The sequence below is a fragment of the Amphiura filiformis genome, chromosome 8 (assembly GCF_039555335.1).
Source record: "Amphiura filiformis chromosome 8, Afil_fr2py, whole genome shotgun sequence".
NCBI classification, from domain to species: Eukaryota; Metazoa; Echinodermata; class Ophiuroidea; order Amphilepidida; family Amphiuridae; genus Amphiura; species Amphiura filiformis.
The window spans coordinates 55,726,117-55,745,238 of NC_092635.1; the positions used below are offsets into that span (position 1 = coordinate 55,726,117).

The 19,122-nt window shown below is 36.3% G+C and overlaps 1 protein-coding gene across 1 annotated transcript; it reads left to right on the forward strand.

Moving 5' to 3' along the window:
• The first annotated feature begins 232 nt into the window (after positions 1 to 232).
• Positions 233 to 14,288, forward strand: LOC140159246 (uncharacterized). Its single transcript, XM_072182655.1, has 19 exons — positions 233 to 393; positions 1,286 to 1,387; positions 2,431 to 2,529; positions 3,444 to 3,560; positions 6,677 to 6,907; positions 7,146 to 7,257; positions 7,691 to 7,851; positions 8,052 to 8,255; positions 8,786 to 9,369; positions 9,542 to 9,758; positions 9,915 to 10,142; positions 10,285 to 10,425; positions 10,664 to 10,694; positions 11,165 to 11,533; positions 11,693 to 11,827; positions 11,979 to 12,314; positions 12,517 to 12,570; positions 13,274 to 13,582; positions 13,703 to 14,288. Exons 1-19 carry the CDS (start codon positions 238 to 240, stop codon positions 13,750 to 13,752), a joined length of 3,636 nt encoding a protein of 1,211 aa, XP_072038756.1. The 5' UTR covers positions 233 to 237; the 3' UTR covers positions 13,753 to 14,288.
• Positions 14,289 to 19,122: the final 4,834 nt, after the last annotated feature.

Sequence of the window (19,122 nt, forward strand, 5' to 3'; positions counted from 1 at the left end):
AAAGATTTAATTTTAAATCTTAAAAATTTAATTTTAAATCTAGCACTTGATTGGTCCCTAATCACAGTCCCTTGGGATTTATCTTAAATCCTTGAAATTTAGAGTGTGTGTGTGTGTGTGTGTGTGACGGGGGTGGTAATTAAGTACTAAATGAAACGATTCTCTTCTCCTTTCATCCGGATGGACGCTCCATTTGGTAGCTGATAATGGTCACCTTGGTATTAATTATTAATCTTAATGTTCTTGCAACATTATTTGACTTTGTGTAGCATTTCTGATCTCTCCTATCATCAGGATGGACATACTGCCCTCCATTGGGCAGCTCGCAAAGGTCACACTGATACATGTGAGATTCTTTTGAAATATAATGCCGATGTAAATGCAGTTGAAGGGGTTAGTTTTATTCATATATTTTTATTTTACATAATCAAAGTTTGTTTTTGTTTATTGTATTGATTAACATTTATTGTTTAACATTATGAATTTTTTTCAACCCGCAACAACTAAGGATATCCAGTAACAGAGGTTAGTTTTATTCACGGATCTGTGTATTGTAATTCAAAATTGATAATTCTCAAAATATAAAAATCAGGTTTCAATTTACCAATGACTAATTGTTGAAGGAGATGGCTGCGGCCAAAAATTACATTGCACTTCTCCTAAGATGTTGTAGTTCGTGAAACAGATATTCAAAATATTATATGGATGGTATATTTTATTTTGTAGCATCGTTAACATGCCCACTATAAATACTCCAAACAAACATGTGACGAAGTGAAAATTAAAAATCATGTACGTTTGAAGTATTCTTACATGATACAGTACTTGTTAGTAAGATAGAAATAGAAATTCCTGTATACATGATATTATGTTTAGAGGTACGCCCCTCGGTTCAAACACGAAGGCAAAATGTTTAGACTTTCACAATGCCCTCCAAATTACCAATGCGCAATTTTTAACATCTATTGGGGTGCGTATATCATATAACGAGCAAGTTGATTGGGACGACATACTTTTAGTTTGATACGCGGAGGATATGAATGTAACTTATTAATCTCGTTTGCGCTTATCTCTCAGTCTTGAAATGCTTTATACTTGGTTAAGGGGCAAATGAAAATAAGATCAGCAATAATGATGGATTGTGAAGAACATTAAAGGAAACGTGGTGCATAGTGTCACGTGTCCCAAAATCTCCTTATAATTTTGCACCGTCATTTCTTTGTAGGGAAATCAAAATGTATAATTCATTATAAAACATGCACTCATTTACTTTTCTATTTGCCAGCATGGAGATACGGCACTTCACTTTGCAGCGAGACGTAGAGACGCCATTGATCTGTGCATCTACCTGATTGAAAATGGCGCTAATGTATCAGCACAGAATATGGTACATGTGTAAAAAATAATAATAAATTTTTTGACAGGGTAACAAACAATTACCCACATTCACAGGCGGGCTACGAGCGACATTTTTTTATATATTTCATACTTACGATTGTTAGGTCCAAACAACATAAAAGAGCAAAAGGAGTATTATATCCCCACTAAGGCATTGTAAGATGACTTCAATCTACGCGCCTCTTTTGCCGCAATTTGCCCATATCAGATATTGGAGCACTTTGATATTTTTGATCCCCAGAGAGCCAAAAATGTGACACTTGACCTTTTCAGTAATAACATTATACACATCTACATTTTTCTAAATCATCATACATTGGTATGGTTTTAAGGGGCTGTGCAATAATTATGAGCCGGGGGTAAAATTTCCAAACGGCTCGCCCTCTCGCCCACCAAAAATCTTGCCCCCCCCCCCTTGCACATGCCAATTTTTTGGGATCCCAATTTGCAAACCTTTAATGGTCTCCGCGAGCAGAAAAATTTACATATTTTCCTGCGCCTTTTTAGAGCGTTTTATTTAAAAGGCGCCCCAAGAATATGTGCCAAAAATCACTTGCCCCTCTCGGCTTGCCAAAAATTGCTCCCCTCCCCCCTCGGCTCGCCAAAAATATCTTGCCCCAGGGCTCATAATTATTGCACAGCCCCTAAATACAAGAACACAATTGTGAAATTAATTTTGTGCAGCCCATAACGTTGTATCTCTAACCACCACCCCCCGGGCTCACCCACTATACAAAAAAAAACGGAATACGAGGAGCCCGGGATGAGAAGCACATGTCAAAATTCAAAGAGAGTCATCAATGGTCAAACAGTATCGCTATCATGCTGCTGGTGCTCTCACAGCTACAGGTGCTTCCCCCGGGGTGCTCCAGTTAAACTTAGAGGAAATATTCTATTTTAAGTTTCGTAATCATACTCTTATTGGAAATTGGTTTTGGACAAATTCGGGATTGTCAAACTCTGCGGGCACATAGTGTCATTTATTTATTTTCTGTAATGTACATATTATGCTTCATGCTTCCCATAATTCAGAATGGCGAAAACCCGATGTTCACACTTCCGAATTCTGGCAATGTCTTTCATTCAGTTTACACAGCCATACAGGAAGACACTTTTCACAAAGCTATACAGGTAATTCAATAATTTTATTTCTATACCACTGTCAAACAGCAAATTGAATGGACAGAGTTGCGTGTAAACCCAGGTAGGTAAGGAAAACGCAACTTTTGAATAAAGACCAGGTGTACACTTATTTAACATTAAGAATAACCTTTCTGTTGTAGTTTATATGAAACCAGTATACGTGTAAATTGGAAAATTACCTTCAGATTCTCATAATGTATTAATTTGTCAAAACGTGGTCTAATTTGACATATAAAAAAAATAGATTTTCAATTTATGCAAATGAACAAAGAATCAGTCAATTTGTGATGCTGAATATTAATTTGCAATGCTATTATTATTGCTCCGGATTTCTGACTTACAAATTATGTTCTTGATTGATATATTTTCCATTTTGTAATGACGATTTGTTTTTATAACTTTTACAAGTTTTGTGAATATTAATTTGTCAATTTTTTTTTTGTCATTCGTCAAAAATAATAACTTGTTCTGCAGAAATTTCATTTGAAATGCTGCGATGGTTATATCAGCATTACAAATAAATAATCAGTATTACAAAATGTCAAATTACACCACGTTTGTGACGACTTTTCAGTATTAAAATATTTAAATTGCGCGTATTAAAATATAAAAATGCATATCTATATTGCAAGAGAAAAGAGCCGATGAAACTTGGACATGTGTAAATGTTAATGATGTTTTAGTTATTATGCTCCCACCCTCATGCGGTGGGTAGGGTGAAGTGGTCCTGATTCAGGTTTAATGAAGATTGATCATTTATATAATCTTTGTGTTAAAAATATTGTCACATTTTTATCATGACGTAAAATCGAGTACCATTCAGTGGCAGAGATACATTTGTTACTTTGCCGAAAAAGACTTATAAAGTATATTTCTGTTTTATTTTGTTACTCTCTTTGCAGAGAGCGAAGTACAAAGACCTGATGCAAACCGGTTCCACTCCCGTCCAGATCGTCAAATTGTTCATTTGTGGAGCACCTACTGCTGGAAAGACAACTTTAAAGAACTCCCTCACAAAAGTATACCCTCATAAATGTTTTGTTATCTATACAGGATCCATTATTAATGATTGTGTATCATGTTGACCACCACACGCCACAACAGCTCATGGCGGATAATAATATAATGTCTCATATTGACTGATGTTCTGTACGGTGTACCATCTCCGCCAATTTCCTTTTTAATTCCCCCTTTTTTTTAATTTCCCTTTTTTTAATTTCCCCTTTTTATTTAATTTCCTTTTTTAATTTCCCCTTTTTTTAATTTCCCCTTTTTTTAATTTCCCCTTTTTTTAATTTCCCTTTTTTTTTCCCCCTTTTTTTTTTTATTTCTCTTTTTTTTATTTTTTTTTTTCCCCCTCTTTTTTTTTTTTAATTCCCCCTTTTAATTTCTCACAAAGCAGAATCTTGGCCGAGGCACATACTCAGTACTCAGTGGTTGTCCAAGAATTTGCTCGCTTCCCGCTGCGTATGCTGGTCTTTACGCACTGTAGTCTTTACGTGTGACAGACCATGGATATAGTATATGGAGAGACCCACTGTGTAGATGTCAGTGGTCAGACCACGTGTATCCACTGATATAGCCTGTGCCGGAGCCTGTGTGCTAGGGCCGTAGACTTATTTCAAGTCACGGGAAAACCGTAAGAATACTAGTATATAAATCGCAGTGGTTATCCCGGCCCGTGAGGGGGGGGGTGTAATTTTCCCAAGGCGTGCCAAAAAATGGCTTGCTTCCCTTCTGGGCCTGCAAAAAAAAATCTTCGCCCCCCCCCTTCTTTGCACATGCCAAATGTTTTAAAATTGCCATTAAAATTGCCATGTAAAGGGACGGCATATTCGTACTATTTAATAGAGCTATTTTATGACTATTAGGCCTATGTGACTATTTTTGCATTTTTCTCACAAACTAATAACACACTGGTAAGGAACTGCATTGGTTTCCTGTGTTCCAATGAATTGTTGTTTAACTTATGTTGATTGTATATAAATGTAATAATGATAGGCCTATTGCTCCGTCATATTTATCTGAACTTCTTTCAAATTATGTTCCCACTCCCCGGGTCCCACTCGTACTCTTCGATCTGGAAACATGCAACTTCTACAAAATAAGAGCACATGAGTCATTTGAAATTGCAGCTCCACGTCTATGGAATGAACTGTCTATATATTTTAGAACTGCTAAAAATGTAACTATGTTTAAAAAGATGTTAAAAACTCATGTTATGTCGGGGTTTGCTCAGGGAAATTTGAAAATGCCACCAAATAGTGAAAAACTGTATAAAATGTCTAACTTTTGTGTTGATTTGCAAAATAAAACATAGAAAAGTGATTATTTAGCAGTAATCAACCATTAAACAATCAATTCTAGCATTAATTTTAGGCCTGCGATCCAAGATTCTGGCCATAGGAGCTCATAGGCCTAGTGCTTTACAGTGGACACGGAAAATCACGGAATCGTCCAATTAATTTGCAACACGGATTTTAGATTTTGTAACACCATGAACACGGAGAAATCGTGGCTTTAGCTATAGGCCGAATAAAGACTTATACAGTGGGAGGGTCTAAATATTTAATATATTATTAACAATTATTATTCTAATCTAATTCAAATTAGGCCTTAGCCTCGTGATCACTCTATTGGATTCGGATTGTTTTACTAGGTTTGGATTTAATTTTTGTCTTCACTATAATAGGCCAAGATATAAACAAAAATAGAAAGCTATGCGAGCGCTATCCATGTTGGACAGCTGTGTTCAAATATAAAGTACGGACGAAGCCTTGACTAAGGCTAATGCTCCCCGCGGTATACTAACATGAATACACTAGCTGCAACATTATACGAACATCAAAAAAAATATCGGGGAAATTAAAAAAAAAAGGGGAAAAAAAAAAGGGGAAATTAAAAAAAAGGGGAAATTAAAAGAAAAAAACTTTGTCCGATCGGGCCCAAATTTGGTGGGTGGCATCCTTGATACAAGGGGGAATATAATGCGCGAAATAAAATCTAAGTCAACCAAGGTCAAAGGTCATAACGGAGGGGTCAAATTTTAAACTTTGTCCGATCGAGCTCAAATTTGGTGGGTGGAATTCTTGATACGAGGGGAATATATGCCCGAAATAAAATTGAGGTCAAGCGAGGTCAAAGGTCATTACGGAGGGGGTCAAATTTCAAACTTTGTCCGATCGGGCTCAAACTTGGTGGGTGGAATCCTTGATATGAGGGGAACATGTAAAACTTAAAGTAAATTATTTAAAAAAATTAATATCAATTTAAGCAAAATCGTATGGGTGTTTCAAGCAAATCCCGCGAGCAATACCCGCCTCTGTCAAATTTGATTTTACTTGGGAAATTAAAAAAGGGAAAAAAAAAAAAAAAAAAAGGGAAATTCAAAAAAAAAAGGTGAAATTAAAAAAAAAAAGGGGAAAAAAAAAAAAAAAAAAGGAAAAAGGAAATTAAAAAAAAAAGGGAAAATTAAAAAAAAAAAAAGGAAAAAAAAAAAAAAAAGGGGAAAAAAAAAAAAAAAGGGGAAATTAAAAAAAAAAGGGGAAATTAAAAAAAAAAGGGGAAATTCAAAAAAAGGGAAATTAAAAAAAAAGTGAAATTCAAAAAAAAGGGAAATTAAAAAAGGAAATTAAAAAAAGGGAAATTAAAAAAGGAAATTGGCGGAGATGGTACACCGTAGTTCTGCCAGGACACAGCAGATAGGCCGCCCTCTCTATTTATAATTAATTTACATTGGCCGTGAGACATTTACGAGAGAATAAAATCATTACTTGTTCAATGTGCCGGCAGATCTGCCATGAGCTGTTGTGGCGTGTGGTGGTGAGCTGAACGACATGTAATCGTTAGTGCACGCTGGTTCGAATCCGATAGGTTCTGATTTTTTTTCTCCTTTATTATAATGCCAGTTTGTCTGAGCTCCATTTCTTTATTTAGAAATAAAATTGATAACATTTGATATAAAATTGTAAGCAGTGTGACAATTTTTGATGTCAGTACGTGTGTGGCGAAGGGTCTTTATCTATAGATCTATGCTTTTATACATTATCAATGTACAATACATGCCGCATTCTTATAACATTATTTACTGTCTATGTTTATCTGAACATGTGATAAAAGTGTACATTCTTTTTAGGACCTCCAAGAAACCGAATTAGAATCAGGCAATCATCTCCAAGAGCTTCCATACAACCCAACCGCAGGCATTGATATCAGTAAAAGCACAATCAAGGGTGTTGGCACCTTTAGAATTTGGGATCTTGCTGGCCACGTGGAATACCATATATCACACGCTATGTTTCTTGGCGCAGAAAATTCCATATTTATCGTCATGTATAATCTCATCAAGAAACTACATATGCAAGACGTAAGTCCGTTAATGTAAACTATAAATGCTTTGAGTTTTGAAAATCCTGAAACTGATGTTTCAACAAATGTATCTAAAGGTACATGTAATATCAAAATTTAAAAAAAATTTAATCTAAAAGTAACGAATAATTATGTAAATCTTATAATGTTCTTTACATGATTAAATAAAGATTATATTATATGTAAACTTTTTAAAATCCAATATGTGATGTGTCACCCTCGTTTGACTTATCAAGCTCCATTATTGGCTGTGCTTTTTGAAATCTGGACATTCGACAACTCAACCAACCAAACCAAAGGTTATCATAGTTGCTTCTCATATGGACCAGGTTGAAGACAAGAAAACGGGTAGGTTAAGAGCTTTAATCGACAAATGCTATAATATCGACGCAAATATGGTTATTTTGTGGCCATAGTAAAAAGGCTTTTGTCCTTTTGTTTGCTTCGTGCGCAGATATCGTGAAAATGACGTTAGATGCCAATTAGAGTGGGTAGGCCAAAATAAAGGTTCATTTACACTTCAGTGGCTAATAAGGACTACCCAGAACCCATTTTCCCACCCAAAGCATACAGTCACGATACTGTCATCCAACTTCTAGTAACAATTTTTGTATGAAAACAACAATAAGGTATCGTAATCGAATTCACCACAAAATAAAAGAAAATGTAAATTATCCCCGGTGAGTGTGATTTTAAGCGGAGGGCAAGTTAATTAAAGCCGCATACACTTGTCTAATATTGCCAACTTAGAATAATGTTCTACGTAATGATTATTTTCCAGGATACCGGGTAGCCCAACTGAACCAAACCAAAATGAGACGACTATTTCAGGAATCTCTTGACATTGTTGACTCTGTGATCACTGTCAATGCTTGCAATGCTACTGAACAAGGTTATGAAATACTAAAGGACATTCTCAAGCAGATGGCAGTTGATATCTTGGTAGGTTTACGATTTATTACTGTACATGTTGTTCTGATTTGTTTTAAACCCAAAACTACCTAACAATATTAAATAAACAGATTTGTCAAGAGAGCTGAGGAAGGCACCCGAACCTGATATAATACGGTTAAACACCCATTCTTTCCTTCCTTACGCTGGAATATTTTGTATAATATCACGACAATTGTCCTCGCCCACAGGGAACCCGAATGCTACCACTGATCTGCCAAAACATATTGGATCAAAGCCGTCGTTGGTACATGCCTAGTTATCCTGTTCTACCGTGGTCGTTTTTCTTTGAGAGAGTAAAGGAGATCGCAGGAAAACAAGTCCGAGATATTGAAAGTCTGATTGAAGAAAACACCGTACGAACTGCTGCTGCATACCTTCATGATATGGGAGAGGTAAACCACATTAACCACATTTTCTTTGGCTTTATTTTGCTTTAGGTCTCTTTCTTTAGTCTGTTAATAGTATAACTTGCTTTAGGTTACTTAGTATAACATATTTATCATCCCTCATACATAAAAAAAAAGAGTGACAAGAAACTAATCAGAGCTTTTAGTACTCAGGGGTGGTTGCCACATTATGTTGAATTAGCAAACGAACGTACGGTATACGCCTCGTTTAATGAACACATTACATGATCAGAAGTCTGATATGGGAGAGGTAAACCACATTAACCACATTTTTGGCTATTTTGCTGTTAGTATAACTTGCTTTAGGTTACTTAGTATAACATATTTATTCCCTCTTACATAAAAATAAAAGAGTGACAAGAAACTAATCAGAGCTTCTAGAACTCAGGAGTGGTTGCCACATGTTGAATTAGCAAACGAACGTACGGTATACGCCTCGTTTAATGAACACATTACATGATCAGAAGTCTTGGTAGTTGTGTATCGCTGATGAAAGCAAACTTACTTCCACACAGATTTACGTAGCAAACGATGAGAGTGATGATGCTTGCGAGGCTATGATCATTATGAACACCCAATGGCTTTGCTCCAACGTCATCGCTAAAGTGTTAGCGGGTGATGAGTTTCCAGCACAGTTCCAGAAACTACCAGACAAACCGCTGTACAGCGAAGACGAATTACGGGAATTCCTGGTAACTGGCGAAGGGCTTGACTTTGAGCTTACTGTGTTGCTTCTGGAACACCTCAAGATTCTCTTTACCACCAATAATGGGAGCTTTTTAATTCCATCCAAACTACCACCATCTTTGCCACTTATCCTGATAGAGAAGAGCGACAACGTGCAGCTTTATGGTATTCGCGTCGAGTGCGTTGATGAGACAGACATGTTCTCACCAGATTTCTTCCCGCACATCCATCTTCATATGCTAGAGTGTTATCCTGAAGCGCAAGGGAAAGCCAACTACTCAAATTCCGCCGTCAAGTTCATTTCTACAGTTGAAGGAATGGTTCAGAAGACGGACATGGGGAGAGCCATAAATGTTGCAGTTATATGCAAGAATCGGCAGGAGAGACCTGAAGCTCATTCTCAGCTACAATCGTATGTAACAAATGTTGCTTACATCAAAAATATAAATCCCGATTTAAAAAATATCTTAATAGCTCATAATAAAGGCACATATTTACTCACGTGTGAACAATAAGATTCAAAATACGAATTACGTAAAGAGGTAATCGATTTCAAAAAGTAACATTTAGGATCCTTATCTCAGGTTGCAGCGATCCATAAAGCTGTATCTTCGTCAGTGTTCACCAGGAACAGTTGTCGCGTGGAAGTTCCTTAGCCCCAAGTCATTGAAAACTGAGGGCAATCTAGAGAATGTTCTGTACTATGAGCCAGATGATTTGCACAAGGCTGAAGAAGGAAACGGTACGGTGTATCATTCACGACAGACTCATGCTGACAACATGGTCGATGTCATTTGCCAAGTAAGTTGAATAATGTTATCATGTTTGTTCTTTGTTGAGCGAAATAATCTGTTTTCTTGACTCGAACTATATCATTCGTTTTTAAATCAAAGTTTGAATTTGTCTATTGCTTTCCAAACACAATCGATTTTACACTTACGCTTGTTTAATTTTAAGGGTGTCGATATGATGTTTATCACTGAACTCGGCGGACTTAGTGGCTGGGAGTGGTTACCACTCGAGCTCCAACAACAGATATGTGCAGTACTTGATAAGACCCATCCATTAGGAAACGATCACCGGATGCTCGCACAAATATTTGGCATTCCTGAAGACAAGTTTCTTCGTCTTGTTCGATTTTGTTCAACGACTAAGGATCGATCGATTACTGACGAAATACTTAGAGTGAGTACTTCTAACTAATTGGTATAAACACGGTGTTATGAAATTAAATACTTGATCAGGTGAATATATAATAAAACCATGTGGCTCCTAAGGCTTGTGGATTTGTTTCTGTGTCGTAATGACAATCTTCTGTGTATTTTAGGAGGTATGTGCTACTCGTAGACGTAATGGACACAAGCTGGCAATTCAAGAGGTGATGACGGTACTAAAACATCCAGGCATCATTGGCAACGATGATTTAGCAAAGAGAATCGAGTCGGTGCTGATTGATAAAGGACATCAAGTAGGTATTTCCTGATTTGGGCTATGAATTTAACTCTGTGACACCATATTGATGCACAACCAACTTTATTCACTGACAACTTAAATCCACGAACCCCCAGTTTGTATGAGAAGTTTATAACTTGAGATACGGTGACACGTGACTATATGATAATAATAATCAAACTCAATTTTTGAGACATTCAGTATGTAAAAGCTCACCTTTGAAATAAAATGATATGTATTTCTTTTTTCTGCAGGTGACACATCATGACCCATCATATGATTTTGGTAAGGAATGTCCACATAACATAACACAAACACAGCAAGACAGCTTTTATATAGTGTTGTTTCCACGTATGAGAAGGACCATTACACTTTAAAATATAGCAGGAACCTTACAACTGGTGTAAAACAAAGAATAAACCATGGAAAATCAAAGAGCAGCAGAAAACATGAAGGGATTAAAAAACAAAGTTTGGCTGACGGAAAGAAATTCTGAAGTTCAATGAGCTAAGTGGGCGATTTTAGACGCAATTCACAGTTTGTGTATTCATATTTTACGGTTTATGGTGTATCAGATATGAATTGTTTTCCCGCCTATAAATGTTTACAACGGAACTGAGACACGTGAATCAGTTCTGGATCTTCAGGCGATTTTGGCTATATTTTGCACTTAACTTTAGACATAACAATACTACTAATCTATAAAGGAAAACTAAAAGCAATTTGTAAATTTATTATTAACATTCATTCTTTAGGTGTTCCTGATTTGACCCTTCTCTGGCGTGCAGTTTTGAAACGCACCCACCAAGACCTAAAGCGCACTATCAAAGCAAGTCAACTGCTTCTATACTTGGTGGGTGAAGAGTCTCAGTTATCTGAGGATGATGAAGACGAAATCGAGACTAAAGAGAAACTTGAAGGGCGACGGAAAGCTGTAGATCTGCTCTTGTTTAAGCTCATGCAGTTAAAGAAACCAGACTGGTGTAAGGGGTTTCTAGCTGGACTCCAACAAGAAGCGCCCTCATTGGTACCGATGGTTACCGATGCACGGGACAAACTCCTGCAAGAGAAATGGTTTGCGTCCATTCCGGCTCAGAACGCATCAGAACAACAGAGTGCGACCGGTAGGTATCAAAGTAAGGATAAAATCGTCTTTTCTCAATTAATGTGTAAATTGTTCAGATCATAGATTTTTTTTTTCAAATGGATTTGATGTAGGAAAAAATGTTATCGATATAATGTTATAATATTCATATATGTATTGATTTTTCTTTATCCATTAGATCTAATTACGTCAAGGGCACTCATTCCATCGCATACTGTCTATACAAAACAAGATCGTGGAATTGTACAAAGGAAACAGGAAGTAGTAAAGTTCAAGACAGAAGAACTCATGCCTTACAACATGCCTGTAAAACGTTAGTATAGTATATTGTTATAAATATGTAAATTTAACAGGGTTTAATAATAATATACCTGTATATTGCAAAAAATATGTTGCAAAATGTTCTTTGCTGTTTTGTTTTTTTCTTTTTAGTCTTCTTATATGCTTTTTATGTAAATCTATAGAGAAATTCCAGATGCTTGCCAGTTTCAAGGCGATACTGAGTGTTCCGAAAGTGAGAGAAACACTGATCAACATCATCACCGAAGACACCCTCGATCACTTTTTGGATATCTCAAGACTCGATAAGGATCAAATACGTCAACAGTTCATCAACCACGGCCAGCATGCTGGGGCCGAATACTTTCTTGATAGACTCGGTCTTATGGGTACCTTTTGGCCTCAGCATCTAATGCAAGCTCTTCAGGCACAGAAGCATTATGACTATATGCAGTACTTGTATGAAGAATACCAAGATTATTTAAAACTACAAGAGGACCAACCAGCGACTGAGGAAATAGGTACTTTTTAATATATTAATAATATATATTAATGTTATATAGTAAGTGAACTAAAAGCGGCAACACGTTTCTCCATAAATTTTTTAAGACGGTTAGTATTTTTTTTTATATACACGGGTTGTTTTCTGACAAATCAATTGTACCTGATGAAGTTTATAGTATTTACTGAAGTATTTTATACTATATGTATTCTTTCTCTCAGTCCAACAACCGAAAGTTCCTCAAAAGCCTCAGAAATCGGCAGATGAAATTGCAGGTAGGTCAAAGCTTCAGCATTCCATTTCTTTACTAAAATTCCCAGTATTTAAATAATGGCAAAATACTCTTCCTAAAACGATAGACCGAGAATACGAATTATGTGATCGAAGCACTCGCTTCATCATGTTCAACAGAAACATATTTTACACATTGGACAAAACTTTCATTAGTTATCTTTATTTTCATTTCATTCGCTAGTTTAATTTTCGTTAAATACTATTAAGCTACCTACTTTTAAAAAAGTTCAAAATATTCAAACATGTTCGTTGGCTTGAATGCCGGAAATTTAAAGTACTTGAATATGGTATTGTGTATACACATATATTTTAATTGTAAGGCGCTTTTTCAAAAGAATCAAGGCGCAATACAAAATACTGCCCCAGAAAAATACATACAATACATAAGCAAAAGAAAATGAACACTCATTTGGAAACAGGTGTGGTTTTAATTATTTGGTTTTCAAAGTGGCAAGAGAACGAGCGTAACTGATGGGAAGGAGGGTGTTCCAAAGCCTTAAAAAAGACATATCACAGAAAAATTCCTATCACCCATGGAACGATTTGAGGTGCCCTGATCGATCCATAACTGCAAATTAATGATTTATAGAATCTACTGAAAATCATTCAGGTGAACTTTGGTGGTGTCATGAAATGGCAATCTGCCAACCACTTTGGCTAAGTTTCATTGGCTTTGATCCACAGTCGATCTTCAGCACATGTACATCTGGGAAAAGGTTGTTGATCTGAAGATGGTAATGCTTCGTGAGATAGCCTCTGAAGCAATCATCCGAACCTTATCCACCCATATGCCAGACTTCCTCCAGATGTACAAACGTGAATTCACTGCCAGGAAATCATCTGATGGAGAGACAAGGGCAGTGAGATGGATCATGGATCGACTACAAAAGTGTAAAGATGGCAGATGGCCTGGAGCACTTATTGACATCTTACAATGTAATGATGCATTACTTGACGAGATTCGAAGAGAATTCTGGAGAATTCACGACAAAGGTAAATCAAATTCACTCTTTTCAGTTATTATAGTGATTATAATGTAAAGTGGTGTTAATAACTATAAACGTTATTTTTTAGCATGATATAGTAACCTTTCATTTCTGTTAATTTTATCAGGTTGTTCATGCGAGGAGGCATCTTCACAGTGTCCTGATGATGTAAACTAAAGACAGCAAACCACAATAGCTTATGTGTTCAGTGAATTGACAGAATGATCATACATTGCTGCAGCCTGAGTGATACTACCACAGTACAAGATGATAGAACACGCGATGTGGCAAAACCGACTCTTTATGTAATATAATATAGCTTATAAATACACGTGAAGACCGAACGCGAACATTGGGGACCTATCTGCATTTTCATTATATGCAGGAGAGACATATCAGATATTTGTGTTTCAAATGGTGTTTTTTTGAACGGTAGAAATGTTAATTAATTTAAAGAAAAATTCAAATTGTGCAAGATGAAAGTGCTAATTTTACATCCACTATAAATTGTACTGATATTCTTAAAACAAAATAATTAAGGAGAAATTAATACATTTAGTTCATTTAGGGGTCGTATCTCCATATCTTATCTAATTTCCCACTAAATGGAAGACACTCGTATGCGCAGATACGACCTTTTTGCATTCTACACTTTCGTGATTGCAAGAAAGTCGTATCTGTATCCTTTGTATATTACGTATAATCTTGAAAAACATTATTTAGGCGAATACAAAACGTTTAAAACAAATATCTATATTATTACAGAAAGCAAATGGCGTATCTGCATATTATCAGCCTACTACGCTAATTGCCTACGTCATTTTTTGTAATTTTGAGAACAAAGTACAAAATATGCTACAAGCATGCAGTAATTCACCAATCTTTGCACAAGAACAAATGGTAATGATATAAATTAGTGTGATTGCGTAACTGATGCATGGTTGAACCACGTTTTGTACTTTGTTCTCAAAATTACAACAACAAGAAATGACTTTAAAACGTAGTCATTAGGCAATTTATCGTATTAGGGTGACGATATCTGATTTCCTGTTAAATGCAAGAGAGTCGTATGCGGCAGAATACGACTTTCTTGGATCCATTAAAAGGTCAGTTTCTCGTGCAAGAAAATCGTATCTGCACCTAATTAATTATCTTAATTACTCCGGAATGAATTAACTTCCTACATATCTCAATATGCCTTAGGGGTGGTGCAATAATTATGTGTACCCCGGGGGGTGAATTATAGGGGGGCAAAGATTTTTTGGCAAGCCAAAAGGGGGGCAAGCATTTTTTGGCAGGTCGAAAGGGGGGTCAAGCGATTTTGGCAGGTCACGAGGGGGGGGCAAGCAATTTTGGCACAGATATTTTGGGCACCGTTTCTATATTACGCCCTAAAAGGCGTAGGAAAATGTTACGAACACGTTCAAATATGCAAAATTTCCTGCTCGCTGCGCTCGCATTATATGTTAAGACAATTTAAGGTTTTAAATTCGGGTTCCCCAAAATCTCGCATGTGTAAGGGGGGGGTTTGGCACATCAAAAGGGGGGCAAAGGTTTTTGGCACGTCGAAAGGGGGGGCAAATATTTTTGGCACGGCCAAAGGGGGGGCAAGCGATTTTGGCAGACCATTTTGAGAATTCACCCCCCGGGTACACATAATTATTGCACCACCCCTTATGAATTACATCTCCATAATTACTGAATTGTGTCACGATAGTTTTGTGTTCGCTAATGTATTTTTTTTTTCATCCCTTTGTGTGGCAATTTAATTATTAGACCCATTTTGTAAAGTCTACGATCCAAAAGAATGTTGTGAACAATGGTTTGGAAAACAACTGAAATTTATCAATCTTGCGGTTTGTGAGTGTATGTAGGGGTGAGGGGACGTGTGTGACAGGTTGTGGCGCCTGGGGCCAAGGATACAGTATGACACTCTCTCTCAATTCAACAATTGCGTGGGGACCGCGCTAAAATGATTTAATATCAGAAGGACATTCTTCGTATTCAATATGCAATTTGGTGTGCCTGATGTGCTCTCCGGTCCCACAAAAAATACTGTGAAACGTTGTGTTCCTATCATTAAAGCCATATTGTAACATTTGCCGAGGAGGACGCCCTCCATATTTTTCAAAATTCTGGGGTTTTTTTACGCGATTGTAATGTACTTTATTAAATTAACATACCCTTCAAACAAGACTTTAGAATAGATGCTGTAGTTTTGTCAAAATCTGAGATTTTGAATAAAGTGCAGGAACCGTCGTTTAATTATTACGATGGAAATATTAGTCGATCGCGTACACGATGTTCATAATACAGTACGTACAATCGTACATGGCGTGTGGACACACTTACACATTTCAAAGGGCCGTGTCGTAGCACGACCGACGGAGTGAAACGCATTGGCGACATCGGCGCTGGTAGTAAATTTGAGTTTTCTTTGCTTTACCACAGTTGTTAGGCTCAAAATTAAAAAGAGACATATCTGACAGTAAAAGCTAACATTTTATGGAAATTCAAATACTAATCTATTTTTATGGAAATGTTACAATATGGCTTTAATTGTATCTCGTGCGCTAGTCTGTAAATCGTTTGAATGTTTCTATGTTACGATTCAGCGCATTCCATTTGACCTTTAAAATACAGCTTCCTTCTCTAAACAATAACGTCAGAGCTTGTTTACAAAATAAGCTACGAAAATGTAAAGCATTAATATTCCGACCCCTAGTTTCGTGATATTTACGACATTGTTAAATAAATGGAAAAACTAAAAAAAATCCTCTTTAGCAGTTGAGATTGGATTAAGAAATTTCATGTCCTTTATCCCGAGGCCGCAATGTTGTACTGATGAAATAATTCTAGGCGATTACGCGGCATTCGCGATTCGTAAAAGCATCAAGGCCTTGGGTTTTATGGTAGATTATACATATGTGATGAAGTCTTTACATGTTGTGACCACCTAAATATCTGTGTCTGCACATAATGCGGCATTATGAATGCATTACTAGGTATTCTTTACTGCGGAAAAAGACATCTGTTAGTCAATATCCAGAATAGCATGTATATTTTTATCAGTTACTGATTTTATGACCTTGATGACAGTATCGTCACCTGTGATTTTATGTTTGTCATTCACTTTACAAAGATTTATCTCTCTAACTCACGCGAGTAGTTATGTGAAATCAGTTTGCCGCGTAGATCGACGCGACCAGCTTTTTGATTTTTTTAGGTGTCACAAAAAAGTCCACAAATCACGTGAACAATCATTTTAATGTTAATAACACCGAGCGCAGAGCTGAAAATGCAAAAAGCCGCCAAAATGCGCAAAAAAATAGAAGCAAGTCAACCACTTTGTGGCTACATAGGGCCCCGTGCTACAATTTTGGACAAAGGTGACAGCCGGGTTAGAATTAATCGTTAGAGTCTCCTCCATCTGTTTAACCAGGCTGTCAATTCTGAAATGTGACGTGAACTAAGATTTGCAAAATATGTGACTTTTTTTCCCAATATTTACCCAAACATGTCGGAAAGTAGTCATACCTTCAAAAGAAAAAAAATGACTGCAATCTCAGTTTTTGCTCTGAATGATAGAATGCATATGAATATTTTATATCTGTGAACAAAAATATTCCATCATACCATATTGAAGCGAAATTTGAGTTAAAACGTGTTGTTGTTTTTTTCATGATTTTTTAATATTTTTTTTCCATTTTTACGCTTTGTTTTTTGGTGTTTTTTTAAGAGAAGAGTTGGATGTTTGAATTAAAGTAAAGTTAAAGGCTTATAATGTACGATTTCCTTCAAATTTTAAATTTGTCATTATATACTCAAAATGCTGAAATAATACTAGTAATAATGATCAGGAATGGTTTCTGTCCATTTTGAGCTGAAATAACGAGGTAACGTGAAAGAAACACTGCTTGTTATTTTGGCCGTTTAACACGCAGTTCTATGGGCGGACATAAAGTCATAATTTCTTGAATTATGACTTTATGTCGAACTTTGCTCTGTTTACCTACAAACACAACAAATTTGGCTGATTCCATTTAGGTGCAAGTTGTGACATGTGTAAACATTACAAATATGCCAACAAATCAGGTTTGAAAAAAATTAACCAAATTCATATTATAAGATCATCGTACATTATGACTTTAACTATGACCCATAGTTTTTGACCTATGACCTCCAGAAAACCATAGACCATTTCAGCATGAACTGCATTTTTCAACCCAAATATCTCAGCTCACGTCACTTTTCAGAAATGACAGCCGGGTAAAATTAAAAGATCAGAGTGTGTAGATGCATTTTAACACCATAAGAAGTTTTGTCCAAATTCTTTGCACAAAACTGAATCTTAAATAAAGCAGAAAGACCGACATGGCCTCTCTACTATCAATGAGGAATAGGCTCTATGTAATGCATCAATGAAAATAGACATAATTATAGCATCTGTGATTATACTAACGGCATGGGCAGTGATCAAGGTCATTCAATGAAGCTAGAATCAGGCGATAGGCATTATTATAATATTCACGACATTATGGCCAAATGGGCCAAAAAATAATTGTTTGTTTGTCCTCCACAGCTTTGAAAGAGGAGGTGTGAGCGGGCAGATTTTTTTATTCCCTCCGGCCTTCATGGGTACCGGGTGGAGGTTTAGCCGTATCGGAGACAAAGATCTCTCAACATGCTCAATGTGAACACGGTTTCCTTTGGGTCAATGTCTGTTCATGTCTCATCATGGAAAATGAATACAAATCCAATTTATTTGAAATTTTATATTTTTTGTTTGTTTTTTGAATAGGAGGGGGTTTCAGTCAACCAAGAATGATCCTAGCATTTAGCGCCAGGTGCATGGCCTAGGATACTCCAAATCGAAAATAATAAGATTATTAAGAATTTTTTTTTTTTTTTTAAGACAAACAAAAATTGTTTTGGCCTGATCATTCAAAGCAAAGGTCTTGTTCAAGGTCATTCAATGAAGCTAGAATTAGGCGATTCAGGCAAAAGCCAATAGCCAATAAAAGTCGAATTTATCAAGCTTCCTCAAAACAACGTATGTTTCTACCATGGGTTTCTATATTGTACTAGAGTATAATAAATATAATTAAAAAGAGAAACCAAAGCTAACTGGATATAACCAGATCAGCTACCAGTGTATACTTTATCCACAGGTAATGTGGTCAGCGGAAGCATCGAAATAAATGGACACAGACCATGCAGACACAGCTAATGACATATATAGATTTATTATTTATAAGACAATTAAGCTACGTACGTTCCATGGTCAAGGTAGGACTTGGTGCCGTAAGCAATAAGAGACTGATCGAAATGAGAAAATATATAATTCCCACAAAAGGAACATATCAGCAGACCTTCTATTAAGGTACATGCGGTAGGGCACATTTAAAAGATATTATAGGGTAAGGGTCTACATACCAAACTGTTGTCAAATATTGGGTTGCTTATATACATATTTTATTTATTTAAAGGCCTATTCAGTGATTTGCTCATCCGGGGGGGGCCGTAAAAATTATCAAAATTTGGATT

Coding starts and splice junctions, on each gene's coding strand:
- LOC140159246 (XM_072182655.1), top strand. CDS start 238: ATGTTCTTGCAACATTATTTGACTTTGTGTAGCATTTCTGATCTCTCC. Junction 7,258..7,690: donor GGTTGAAGACAAGAAAACGG/GTAGGTTAAGAG, acceptor ATTATTTTCCAG/GATACCGGGTAGCCCAACTG. Junction 11,828..11,978: donor TTACAACATGCCTGTAAAAC/GTTAGTATAGTA, acceptor GTAAATCTATAG/AGAAATTCCAGATGCTTGCC.